The 13,688-nt window shown below is 46.8% G+C and overlaps 1 protein-coding gene across 1 annotated transcript in view; it reads right to left on the minus strand.

The window, feature by feature from the left end:
• The window catches only part of LOC121545588 (plexin-A1), a 241,020-nt gene that overhangs the window by 15,166 nt on the left and 212,166 nt on the right, over positions 1 to 13,688 (minus strand). The window contains exons 20-23 of the mRNA XM_041856243.2: positions 9,532 to 9,766; positions 7,325 to 7,482; positions 4,744 to 5,000; positions 1,812 to 1,878 (exon numbers count right to left, since the gene is read on the minus strand). Of these exons, the coding sequence (XP_041712177.1) occupies positions 1,812 to 1,878; positions 4,744 to 5,000; positions 7,325 to 7,482; positions 9,532 to 9,766 (717 nt within the window). The remainder of the gene's footprint in view (positions 1 to 1,811; positions 1,879 to 4,743; positions 5,001 to 7,324; positions 7,483 to 9,531; positions 9,767 to 13,688) is intronic.

Here is a 13,688-nt window from a genome sequence, read left to right on the forward strand (position 1 = left end):
AGTCTCCCGGTCGCGGCCGGCTGCGACAGAGCCTGGATTCGAACCAGGATCTCTAGTGGCACAGTTAGCACTGCGATGCAGTGCCTTAGACCACTGCGCCACTCAGGAGCCTTCTTTGTTAACACCCATTCAGCATACCCTCTTAAGCCTTAGCCCCACCCCACCCACACATGTAAACACATGAGTCGGCATGGTATTGCCCTCCAGAAAGTAGTCCCTCTACTTCTACCCAGCTAAATTCAGGGCAGCAATGTTTGTGAGAGCTGTAGCAACACTTTTGCAGTTGTCCAAAGCTATATTTTTCCAAATATCTGCAGTAGCAAAGATTATCTATATACTAACCAGGGAAATGTCTTCTCTGCAAAGAGTTTGGATCTGAGTACATCCCTGACGATTTCTAGAACGCAAACACATTCTAACCATTCTGATTGGTCCCAGAAACCGATGGGTTGGGCCAGAGCCAGAAAACACATGGGTAAAGCGGTGTTTCGAAAATTCATCATTGGCATTGATATACTGATTGGTTAGAGATGATCCAATCGCTGATTACTTTGTTTTGTACAACCCCCCTCATTTTGACATTACCACAAACAACGATGATGGCAGACTCAGACTGAAGTATGTAGTGAACAAGAAGCAGAATAATTCAGTTTGAGTCGTCAGGCAAGGAGACTGAAGATCCCCACTGGGCATAAACTGGTTGAATCAACATTGTTTCCACATCATTTAATGTGATGACGTTGAATCAACGTAGAAAACTGATTTGATTTGAAAAAAGTAATCAACGTAAGGGAATTTCACCTAAATCCAATGACATGTTGATTTCCCATTGAATTCACGTTAGTTGACAACCAACCAAATGTAAATCAAAACTAGACGTTGAACTGACGTCTGTGCCCGTGGGTAGTTAACTGTGAGAGGGGGAGAATGGAGACAAGAAGCTAGCTAAGTCTCCACCTCCAGTGTCCTCTCCTGACTCCTATGCAGCAGCCCATGCATACCCCACAAGACATGCCACCAGAGGTCTCTTCACAGTCCCCAAGTCAAGAACAGACTATGGGAGGAGCACAGCACTACATAGAGCTATGACTACATGGAACTCTATTCCACATCAAGTAACTCGTGCCAGCAGTAAAATTAAAAAACAGATAAAAATACACCTTATGGAACAGCAGGGACTGTGAAGCAACACAAACATAGACACATGCATACAAACACACGATAACATACGCACTATACACACATGTACACATGGATTTTGGCAACAGCTAATGGGGATCCATAATAAATACAAATACAAACTCTCCCTCTCTCTCCCTACATATGCTGTTAACGTCTCGTTAGCATCTGCGCTAATTAACCAGACAGCTGCTAACGATAGGGAACACGCTTACATCACTCCCTACCCCTCACCACGGCACGCTTGTCTGTGAAATTATCTTTATTTCCACATCCCGGCTTCATTAGGGGGTAATTTTACACTCTTCCACGAGGGAGTGAGGGAGAGTGAGAGGAGAGTGAAGAGAGAAGGACCAGTTGAACGCCACACCCCCACAGCTCCTAATGACCGCAGGCTAGAACATATCCGTCAAAGAAATAATGACGCAACAAACGAATGAAATAAAGAGAAACGTCTCTAGTTGGAGCCTTAAACAGACTAAAAGACTAATAGTGTCCTAACCCATAATGAGAAACAGGGAAGGGGGAAAACAAAACGAATCACAATTGATAGAAGAGAGAGAGTGGTGGAGTTGAGGGGTTGCTAGCTCATCTGGTCAGAGCTAAGTTTGGTGTTTTGATGGTGGGCTTACCTTTAGGAACTTGTACAAGAGAAAAGTGAACCAGTTGGTCAGCATCTTCTCAGCAACAGACTCCGTTCTAACAGAGAAATGTAAGGCAAGAGGAGGCTAAATAAGACATGATAGTTCAATAATCAACTAGAAGTAAATAATCAACTAGAAGAAATTGCAGCTATACCTCAAAACTAACTAGGAATAAATCTAATACTGATACTTCCATAAGTGGAAAAAGGTCTTAAAACAAATACTTTATTCTCAAAGCAAACAACCAATCTTCATTAAAAACAGACAATTATCATAATTGGGTAACTTCTCTCGTTAATCATAAACCTGTTGCCTAACGAACAAAGACCCCTGAAATGTCCCCCAGACGAGGAGCAATTAAAATCTACTGCAATTTATTTATCCTAATATCCAGAGAGGAAACCTGGGCAAACAGCATGCTCCTTTTCCGTTTCCCCTTTCTCCTCCCCCTACAGCGGCTAGAAAAGCTACTTTCTCTCCTTAATTATCTAGTTAATCTATATTAAAAGGCGGCACAGGGAGGAGGGGTGATAGGAAGAAAACTTCTACAAAACACCCCTAAAGCTGCAATATGTAACTTTTTGGGCAACCTGACCAAATTCACATAGAAATATGAGTTATAGATCTGTCATTCTCATTGAAAGCAAGTCAAAGAAGTGGTAGATCTGTTCTGTGAGCTATTTCTATGCTTCTCGTGCTTAAGTTTAGTTTTTGCGTCTTTTACGTTCGGTTTTGTACACCAACTTCAAACAGCTGAAAATACAATATTTTTGGTTATGGAAAAAAAAAAATTCAGCGGTTTAGATGGTACAATGATTCTTTACACTGTACTTGCTTGTTTTGTCACATAAGCTGAAATTAGGCGAACTATTATAATTTTTGCAACCAGGGAATGGCGGAGCGATTTCAGCACAGTGCATCTTTAACTAAGACTTTGATTTGGCCATTTGTTTGGGTTTAAGTCCTCCATCTTGGTTTGGCTATATATAGTGATGTAGTGTTAAAAAAATTATTGTGTAAACCCTGATCGGCGGTCACGGTGAAAAAAGTAACGCTCCCTATATTTTGAATGACTTTTTCTGCAAAAATTGTTAACTGTTGGGCAACAAAAAGGTGGCTAAACTGTGTTTACTTGCGTTTACCCTCCACTACACCAATGGCTATATGGTTTGAGAGAATAGGGAAATACAATATGTACTTTTTCCACATTTTGTACGTTACAGCCTTATTCTAAAATGGATAGAATAGTTGTTTTCCCTCATCAATCTACACACAATACCCCATAATGACAAAGCAAAAAAAAAATTGGGAAATTGTTGCAAATATATAAAAAATTAAACAAACGGAAATATCACATTTACATAAGTATTCAGACCCTTTACTCAGTACTTTGTTGAAGCACCTTTGGCAGTGGTTACAGCCTCGATTCTTCTTGGGTATGACGCTACAAGCTTGGCACACCTGTATTTCGGGAGTCTCTCCCATTCTTCTCTGCAGATCCTCTCAAGCTCTGTCAGTTTGAATGGGGAGCTATTTTCAGGTCTCTCCAGAGATGTTCGATTGGCTTCAAGTCCGGGCTCTGGCTGGGCCACTCAAGCACATTCAGAGACTTGTCCCGAAGCCACTCCTGCGTTGTCTTGGCAGTGTGCTTAGGGTCATTGTCCTGTTGGAAGGTGAACCTTCGCCCCAGTCTGAGGTCCTGAGCGCTCTGGAGAAGGTTTTCATCATGGATCTCTCTGTACTTTGCTCCGTTCATCTTTCCTTCGATCCTTATTAGTCTCCCAGTCCCTGCCACTGAAAAACATCCCCAAAGCATGATGCTGCCACCAGCATGCTTCACCGTAGGGATGGTGCAAGGTTTCCTCCAGACGTGACGCTTGGCATTTAGGCCAAAGAGTTCACTCTTGGTTTCATCAGACCAGATCATATTTTTTCTCATGGTCTGAGAGTCCTTTAGGTGCCTTTTGGCAAACTCCAAGCAGGCTGTCATGTGCCTTTTTCTGAGGAGTGGCTTCCGTCTGGCCACTTTACCATAAAGGACTGATTGGTGGAGTGCTGCAAAGATGGTTGTCCTTCTGGAAGGTTCTCCCATCTCCACAGAGGAACTGTCAGAGTGACCAAGGCCCTTCTCTGTCAGAGTGACCAAGGCCCTTCTCCCCCGATTGCTCAGTTTGGCCGGGCGGCCAGTTCTAAGAAGAGTCTTGGTGGTTCCAAACGTCTTCCATTTAAGAACGATGGAGGCCACCGTGTTCTTGGGGACCTTCAATGCTGCATACATTTTTTGGTACGCTTCCCCAGATCTGTGCCTCGACACAATCCTGTCACGAAGCTCTACGGACAATTCATTCGACCTCATGGCTTGGTTTTTGCTCTGACATGCACTGTGAACTGTGGGACCTTATATAGACAGGTGTGTGCCTTTACAAATCATGTCCAATCAATGGAATTTACCACAGGTGGACTCCAATCAAGTTGTAGAAATATCTCAAGGATGATCAATAGAAACAGGATGCACCTGAGCTCAATTTCGAGTCTCATAGAAAAGGGTCTGAATACTTATGTAAATAAGGTATTTCAGTTTTTTTTTTTTTTTATACATTTGCAAACATTTCTAAAAACCTGTTTCGCTTTGTCATTATGGGGTATTGTGTGTGGATTGATGAGGAAAACAATTAATTTAATCATTATTAGAATAAGGCTGTAACGTAACATAATGTGGGAAAAGTCAAAGGGTCTGAATACTTTCCGAATGCACTGTATGTAAGAGTAATATGATTTATTAAACAGTTGTACACAAGTCAGTGTGTTAAGAAATGTGTGATACAACAAATGTGTGAGTGAGTGTGTCAGCAGACGTATGTGTGAGTGGGTGATTGTGTGAATGTGTCATTGGACAAGTGTGTGAATGTGTCCGTCTCACCGGCGCAGTAGCAGCTTGGGGTGGTTCTTGCTCTCCAGGTTCTTGTCGATGAGGTCAGAGAGAAGCTGTTTGAGAACCCCTGTGGCGTACTCCATCTCCCCCTGCAGCGCTGTCATGATGAGCGACGCCACATTGCCGCGGTCACGCATGGAGAAGGAGCGCTGCGCCTCCAGGGTGCGGATGAACGTCAACAGGAAGTGCTTCTTGGTGAGTAGCTGGCCGAACAGGGTCAAGGCCTTCTCCTGGTTGGCCTGGACCTATCAGGAAACAACATGACATCCCCTTATCAGACCATGGGACTGGCTGTCACTTACATGTGTTGTAAATGTAATGTAAATATGTGGAGTACCCCAGATAAAAAAATACTTAAAGTTTAAATACTATAGTATTTACAGTTGACTTTAGTATAAATACCATAGTAAAAAACAACTGTAGTCTATACTATAGTAATTACTGTACTGTTTTTGCAAACTGTAGTATACTGTGTTATTTACTTTATTGGTTTTGCGGACATTACTGTAGTATTTAGTGTAGTCTTTTTTTGGGGGGGGGGGGGGATCTTTGACATAGGAGTTTGGGATTTCTCCTTTAGGAAACCTACTGGACAAAAATCTCAAAGAGCAAATTTTTCATAACCTGTAGGTTGGTAGGACTGAGGTCTGAATGGATAGTTCAGAGCTTTTGCTCTTTTCTATAACCTGTAGGGAACACAATATATCATCTATACTTGGGCATGTAGGTTTCTCACTTATTGGTGGCACAAATTGGGATTATGGGGAAGGGAATGGGCAGGGTATAGGCAAATTAAATACTGTAGAATATACTATAGTAATTACTGTAGTGTTTTTGCGGACAGTAGCGTTTTTGTAATATTACTGTAGTATTTACTGTAGTGTTTTTGCGGACTGTAGTGTTTTTGCGGACATTACTGTAGTATTTACTGTAGTGTTTTTGTAGTCTGTAGGATACTGTAGTATTTACTATAGTATTCTACAGTATACTACAGTTTACTACATAATTCTAGTAAGTACTGTAGTATTCTATAGTAAACTGTTTTTTATGTGGGGTAGGGCTAATGTAAATGGTATAATGTAAATACATGGAGTAAGACTAATGTCAATAACACAACAATAACTGATCTAAGCATTATTTAGAGCATGGCTATGTAATGTATGCAAGACCTGACATCTTGGCCTATGAGGCCATTGTTAGATTTACATTCATGACCGTAGCTGCTTTTAAAGCCTGCAGTGCATTTTCAAGTTTCAAGTTTATTGTCACGAGCACAAGTACAGTGCATTCGATCTTAGGAGATGTTTCTTAAAATGTCTTATGATCAATTTGCCCTAAGTCGTCAGCTGAGCACAGGAGAAAACAGAAAGGAAGGAGGGAGGAGGAAAAGGAAGGGGGGATGCACTGGGGCGTAGAAAGGAGAGGACCTGTGCAGTGCTGTGTGTCCGAGGGTGGCTGGGTGACAGAAGCTTGTTCCATAGGCTGGCATCTGTCACTTCTCATCAGCAATGCTACGGCCCCCTCTAGACCTGACCCACAATCCTTCACTCTAACTCTCTCACATAGACAAGGCAGTGCTACTGCTCAGAAAAACAAGGGTAGTGTCTCTTAATAAAAAGGGAGACAAACATCTAGTATATTCTGCAAGGCTTACGGCATAATGTTATGCCTAAACAACACCCAGTACGTGTTAATAAAAGGAAAATCAAATCAAAGTACTGTCTCTGTCTTTATGAAAAAACACTTCCTCCTCCATTAGCCAATCGCCTGGCTCCATCCCCCCGCCCGCATGCCTCCCATGATCCTCATCTGACCTCATAACTCTGAAACACATCTAGTCCTGTAGCCAATCGAGGACCGCCGTACCATACACCATGCGCTCTGACTTCACAGAATCTCTCTTCCTTCCACTACACGGCCTAATAAAGTGCCTCAATTTTCCTCAGTGGAGCTAAATGAAATTCTGGGTCCTCTGGGGGAGCAGCATGGGTACTGTAGGTTGCTTTGGGGAGAGCAGCTACACAGAGCAATAAGGGATTGAGCCGTGTGTATGGACACTTGATTACGCCTGGCACCCGAGGGGAAATTCAGTGGAAAAGAAATACGGATATAACAATAAAGATGTAATCCCTCCCCGATACCTCCCCTTTAGAAGAGCATGTGGTTGACAGGGAGGGGAGGTAGAGAGTCTCTACACTGTATTCTGACAGGCATTTGCATATATTTCATGCTGAACCAGGTGGGATCTAGTAGCATATTTGAAATATATGTAATGACATTGATACATGACGAGAGAGAAGCTCCTACGTGAAGATACTGTATATGAAATGATTATAGCCATATCATATGACCATTTCATTGGCTTAATGATAGCCTGTATGAAATGATATCATGCTACATACATACAGTTCTCTGTACCTTCCCGGGCTGTGACATGGGATTTTGGTGAGTCAAAGGTTTCCTCTAACATGCAGAGTGTGGGGTATTAGATATAGATATAGATACAGATTAGTATAGATAGTGGTGTAGATATTCTATTCTACATGCTGCGGTGGCAGTGGTGGTGTACCTCCTTGACCCGTACCTCCATCTCCTTGAGCACGGGGTGATCTTCGATGCCAGGGAAGAGGACACGCATGGCATAGGTCCTGTACTCAAGGAAGGGGATGCCCGCTCCGTCCAGCTCCTGGGTCAGCTCATGGATGTCTGTCTGCAACTCTGCAAAGGCTGAGGGAACACACAGACAGAGAATTACCTTACTATGATGTAGACACTTAAACACAGGGATGCACAGCCAGTTGCACTGGGTAAGAATGGACATAGAAGGATATTCTGGAAGTACTGTATCTTCATTACACTGTATGTGTGTGTATTCCAATGTTACAACTGTGTGTTGCACAGTATAATCAATGTCAACAGCAAACATATACCACCACACCAATACTGCACTAATTGGCTTAGAGAAAAAGACAGAGGGATAGAATGTTGATTTCATTCTTCTGTTGTGTTTTTGAATTTAATCCATACTTGTTGGTAATTCAAGAGAAGAGCTAAACGTAAGAAAATAAACTGTTACAGAAAAGGAGAGAGACGATGGAAAGAGAAAAAGAGAAAACAAAGTTCACCGGAAAGAAAGTCAATGAATTACATGAGTGGATAATTAATAAAGGAGCAATGCATTTTATGCAGCATTTCCTCCAGCTGTTATTGGACTGCATCGTCCACTGGGATGCTAATAGTAGAGTGCTAAGCTCCCCCTTCTGTAAGGGCATCTCTATTTCTACATACAGTGCAGCAGCCACTCAAATATTATACAGACTGCACGATTCCTACAGGTTAATTAAGGCTTTATTATCATGCATATATGGGCCTTTCAGTATGGGTCCAATTATTCATAGAGATAAAATAACTATCAAAGTTATTATGTGAATAATAAAACATTCTGTTGACAGGGAATGTGTCTGGCTGAATCTAGACTTTCCATTAATTTAGTAAATAAAATAGTTATCCTTCATTCTATTGAGTTTGTTGTGTCGAAGCACCGTGCCAAAGCAACCATTACATCCAGCAGAGTAAACTACACAGCAGATCTTCTACCCATCAACAGTTGCAGCAGCATCTAATCTGTTGTTAATGGGCCATTAGTCGTGTGACTGTTAGTTTTGTCTGTGTGTTTGTTTGGATTACACTGCTCTCTGATGGCCCTTACAGCACGTCTCATTGAGCTCCACGTCTCCTATCATCCAATCCTCCCCTCCCCTGCTGACTGACACTTAGTGGGACATGCCCACCTCCCCGCAACCAGGCCCGCCCCCCCGTCTGCTGCACCGCCCATCCCCATCGCCTGGGTAGCATAGCCCGGCTGGGCCTCCAGCAGGAGGGGCGGGGCAGGGGGTGGGGACACAGCAACGCTCCACTTCCTGGTGGCACTCAGGGTTTTTCCCTCACATCGTTGCCCAAACTTCCCAGCTACAGAGGCAGAGGTGTAGATTACTATCTGGTGCTGCTGGTCTGTCAGTTCTGAGACTGGTGTGTAAAGGAACTCATGTCTGTTGTGTGCTGCTGCTGTGTTTGTTGTAAATAAATCATGGCATGTGTATTGTTTTGAGCATGTGTGGCAAGAATGCTAATTATATCAGGTATACATGTGGAGTAACAGGAGCTTTAAAGCTTTAAATCAATCACTCTCCAATGTCCCCTGTACTGTTCCATCTGACCCCACACAGTCCCTGTCTCTCTTCTCTCTCTCCCTGCCAGACTTCTCCTCCCCATCTCTGTATCCATCAGTTTGGTGACAGGCTGAGCTGTGGGCTGAGACTGACAAGGCTATGACCCTCCGGATGGCAATCCACAGATAATGACCAATTAGTCTCCGTCCATCTCTCAGTGGGCAGCATAGACGCACCTCAACACCAACTTGGCTGTCCACACAACACACAGACACACTCACACATTCAGAGGATACCGCGACCACACCACCAAGGAGCAAGCAGCCCTCTCGCATCAGCCACACCAACCTGTTACCATGACGACTGGACAGAGTGCAGCTACAGCACAGTGACATATACACACAGAAAGAGAATAAGAGAGTGATTATGAAAGAGGGAGAGTGAGGGGGAGAGAGAGAGAGAGAGAGAGAGAGAGAGAGAGAGAGAGAGAGAGAGAGAGAGAGAGAGAGAGAGAGAGAGAGAGAGAGAGAGAGAGAGAGAGAGAGAGAGAGAGAGAGAGAGAGAGAGAGAGTGAGAGAGAGAGAGGGATATGTGTGACTGTCCGTACCTTCTTTACACTCGAGGGCCACTCTGGACTCCAGGTTGTCCATCTGTAGCTGCAGGCGTTTCAGGGTGCGGTCAGCATCACGGGACTTCCTCTTGTAGGCGATGAGCACAGCGATGATGACCAATAGCAGCAGACCACCACCTCCCCCGATGCCGATGATGGCGGGCAGGGTCAGCAGGCTGTCTGAGTAGATCTGGAGAGTCCCAGGGGAGTACTCGAACCCACCCACCCGGATCTGAACACACACACAGAAAAACATAGAGAAACACGTCACAGTGCTAATCAAACAAAGCAATCACTACAGTGAAAGAATCAACCCCTCAGGAACCAAAGTCATTAATAGGAGTAAAACACAGGGAATGGGTTCTAACAAACCACATTTACATAAACGCAGCAGGTCTGAGTGAACCCATCACTGGAATATCTCAAATCAAAGTATTCAGTGGGGGGTTGATAAGTATTCAATGAGCTATGATTACTGCACTTTAAAGTATCAAGTTAACACAGTCAAAGAATGTTAAAGACTTGTAAAATTGGGTTGTTTTGGTTCAGGTGCTATAAGTTCCTCCTGTTGATGACAGTTTCTAAACATCATCTATTTTCTATTGTATTGACAGGGAAGGGACTGATGAGAACAGAAAAACCTTAAGCCATAAAAAGTTTCTTAGAAAACTTGCAGGGGGAACAGCCGCCAACACACAGCTGTGCATCTGAGGGGGAAAACAAAACAACATGCACACACACACACACCAGACTTGGCACACATACAGAGACATAGCCTTGTGCGGCGGGCCGGACGCCTACTGGGGTCCCCTGTATGTAGGTCACTCTACAGAGGCAATAGAACACACAGCTGTGCCCTTCTCCCCAGCCCACCCCACAGCGCGCACACACACACACACACACACACACACACACACACACACACACACACACACACACACACACACACACACACACACACACACACACACACACACACACACACACACACACACACACACACACACACACACACACACACACATACACAGCACAGAGAGAATGGAAACAGACAGTTCTATTTTTAAAATGCCACTGTCAAGAGGAATGAATTACTATACCAACCCTTGAAAAGTGTATTTCTTCAATATTCAACATGACATTTAGTTGCAAAGAAAAAAGAATCCAGGTCCAAGTGTACTGGTAGTTTGGAGAGCCATCATATTGAATTACATGTCAGTACTTTCAATGTCTTTCCAGACTAGTAAATTGTGACACTCTGGCTCCACGGACCTTGATATTTGAGCCAGGGTTGTTTAGTTTCATTGTTTGGGTGTATTTCTATGTTGGGGATTTCTGGTTGTGCATTTTCTATGTTTGGTTAATTGTTCTTGATTAGTCGTATGACTCCCAATCGGAGGTAACGAGTGTCAGCTGTCGGCTCGTTATCTCTGATTGGGAGCCATATTTATACTGTGTGAGTTCACTTTGTGTGGTGGGTTACTGTTCCAAGTTCAGTGTATTGTTACGTTAGGACTTCACTATCGTCTTTTGTTGTTTTTACGTGGTTGCTTTATAATATAGTCATCATGTTCACTCGCAACGCTGCGCATTGGTCTCCTCCTTCAGACGATCGTGACAGAATAACCCACCAAAAAAGGACCAAGCAGCGCGTTCCAGGAGCAAGGGGTCTGGACACAGGAGTTATGGATGCCTCTAAGGACTTTTGGACATGGGAGGAGATTCGGGCTGGAAAGGGTCCTTGGGCACAACCGGAGGAACATCATCGCCCCCGTGAAGAGCTGGAGGCAGCTGCAGCCGAGAGGAGGTGGTCTGAGGAGGAATATCACCGCCCTCGTGAAGAGCTGGGAGGCAGCTGCAGCCGAGAGGAGGTGGTATGAAGAGGAAGCGCGGAGTCGAGGCTGGAAGCCCGTGGTTACTCCCCAAAAATTTTTGGGGGGCACATGGCTTGGGCGCCTGGGCAGCAGGAGGCTGCCACAGGGAGAAAAGGAGAGAAGGCTATCGGATTACGGGAGCCATTGGCGAGTAGAGGGAGGGAAGTTGTTGTGGCACGGCATGAGAGACTGAAGTGTGTTCCCAGTCTGGTCCGGTCCGTTCTTGATCCCCAGTTAAGGCCAGTGGTGGGTGTTCCCGTGCACGTCCGGCCTGTTCCTACTCCACGCACCAGGTCCACGATGTGCGTCGCTAGCCGGCCTGAACTGGCCGTCTGCCCAACGGGGCGCCTGAACTGCCCGTCTGCCCAACGCCGTCTGAACTGCCCGTCTGCCCAACGCCCGTCTGAACTGCCCGTCTGCCCAACGGGCGCCTGAACTGCCCGGCTGCCCAACGCCGTCTGAACTGCCCGTCTGCCCAACGCCGTCTGAACTGCCCGTCTGCCCAACGCCGTCTGGAACTGCCCGTCTGTACTGAGCCTGCAAAGCCGCCCGTCTGCCATGAGCCTTCAGAGCCGTCCGCCAGACCGGAGCCGCGAGAGCTCTCCGCCAGACAGGATCAGCCAGAGCCTTCAGCCAGCCACGAGCAGCCAGATCCGTCAGCCAGCCATGAGCAACCAGATCCGTCAGCCAGCCACGAGCAGCCAGACCCGGCCAGCCAGCCATGAGCAGCCAGACCCGTCAGCCAGCCATGAGCAGCCAGATCCGCCAGCCAGCCATGAGCAGCCAGATCCGTCAGCCAGCCAGAGCAGCCAGACCCGTCAGCCAGCCATGAGCAGCCAGACCCGTCAGCCAGCCATGAGCAGCCAGATCCGTCAGCCAGCCATGAGCAGCCAGATCCGTCAGCCAGCCACGAGCAGCCAGATCCGTCCAGCCAGCCATGAGCAGCCAGACCCGTCAGCCAGCCATGAGCAGCCAGACCCGTCAGCCAGCCACGAGCAGCCAGATCCGTCAGCCAGCCATGAGCAGCCAGATCCGTCAGCCAGCCATGAGCAGCCAGATCCGTCAGCCAGCCATGAGCAGCCAGATCCGTCAGCCAGCCATGAGCAGCCAGATCCGTCAGCCAGCCATGAGCAGCCAGATCCGTCAGCCAGCCAGGAGCAGCCAGATCCGTCAGCCAGCCACGAGCAGCCAGACCCGCCAGCCAGCCATGAGCAGCCAGATCCGTCAGCCAGCCATGAGCAGCCAGATCCGTCAGCCAGCCATGAGCAGCCAGATCCGTCAGCCAGCCATGAGCAGCCAGATCCGTCAGCCCGCCAGGATCCGCCAGATCCGTCAGCCCGCCAGGATCCGCCAGATCCGTCAGCCAGCCAGGATCCGCCAGAGCCGTCCAGCAAGGATCCGCCAGAGCCGTCCAGCCAGGATCAGCCAGAGCCGTCCAGCCAGGATCCGCCAGAGCCGTCCAGCCAGGATCCGCCAGAGCCGTCCAGCCAGGATCCGCCAGAGCCGTCCAGCCTGGATCCGCCAGAGCCGCCCCGCCAGGATCCGCCAGAGCCGTCCCGCCAGGATCAGCCAGAGCCGCCCCGCCAGGATCCGGCCAGAGCCAGCCAGCCAGGATCCGCCATCTAGTCAGGTACTGCCCCTTAGCCCGGTGCTGCCCCTTAGTCCGGGTGCCCCTTAGTCCAGGTGGGGTTAGGTGGAGGGTGGTCATTGGGAGGCTACCGAAGCAGGTTGTGACTGTGGTGGGGTGGGGATCACGACCGGGCCAGAGCGCCACCAGGGACAGACGCCCACCCAGACCCTCCCCGAGACTGTAGGCTGGTGCGCCCGGAGGTCGCACCTTTAGGGGGTAATGTGACACTCTGGCTCCACGGACCTTGATATTTGAGCCAGGGTTGTTTAGTTTCATTGTTTGGGTGTATTTCTATGTTGGGGATTTCTGGTTGTGCATTTTCTATGTTTGGTTAATTGTTCTTGATTAGTCGTGATGACTCCCAATCGGAGGTAACGAGTGTCAGCTGTCGGCTCGTTATCTCTGATTGGGAGCCATATTTATACTGTGTGAGTTCACTTTGTGTGGTGGGTTACTGTTCCAAGTTCAGTGTATTGTTACGTTAGGACTTCACTATCGTCTTTTGTTGTTTTTACGTGGTTGCTTTATAATATAGTCATCATGTTCACTCGTGCAACGCTGCGCATTGGTCTCCTCCTTCAGACGATCGTGACATAAATGTCACACAGATAGTGTGATAAGTTTGGAGGCGACTGTGTGTGTATTTGAGG

This window comes from Coregonus clupeaformis, chromosome 30, assembly GCF_020615455.1.
Source record: "Coregonus clupeaformis isolate EN_2021a chromosome 30, ASM2061545v1, whole genome shotgun sequence".
Taxonomy (NCBI): Eukaryota; Metazoa; Chordata; class Actinopteri; order Salmoniformes; family Salmonidae; genus Coregonus; species Coregonus clupeaformis.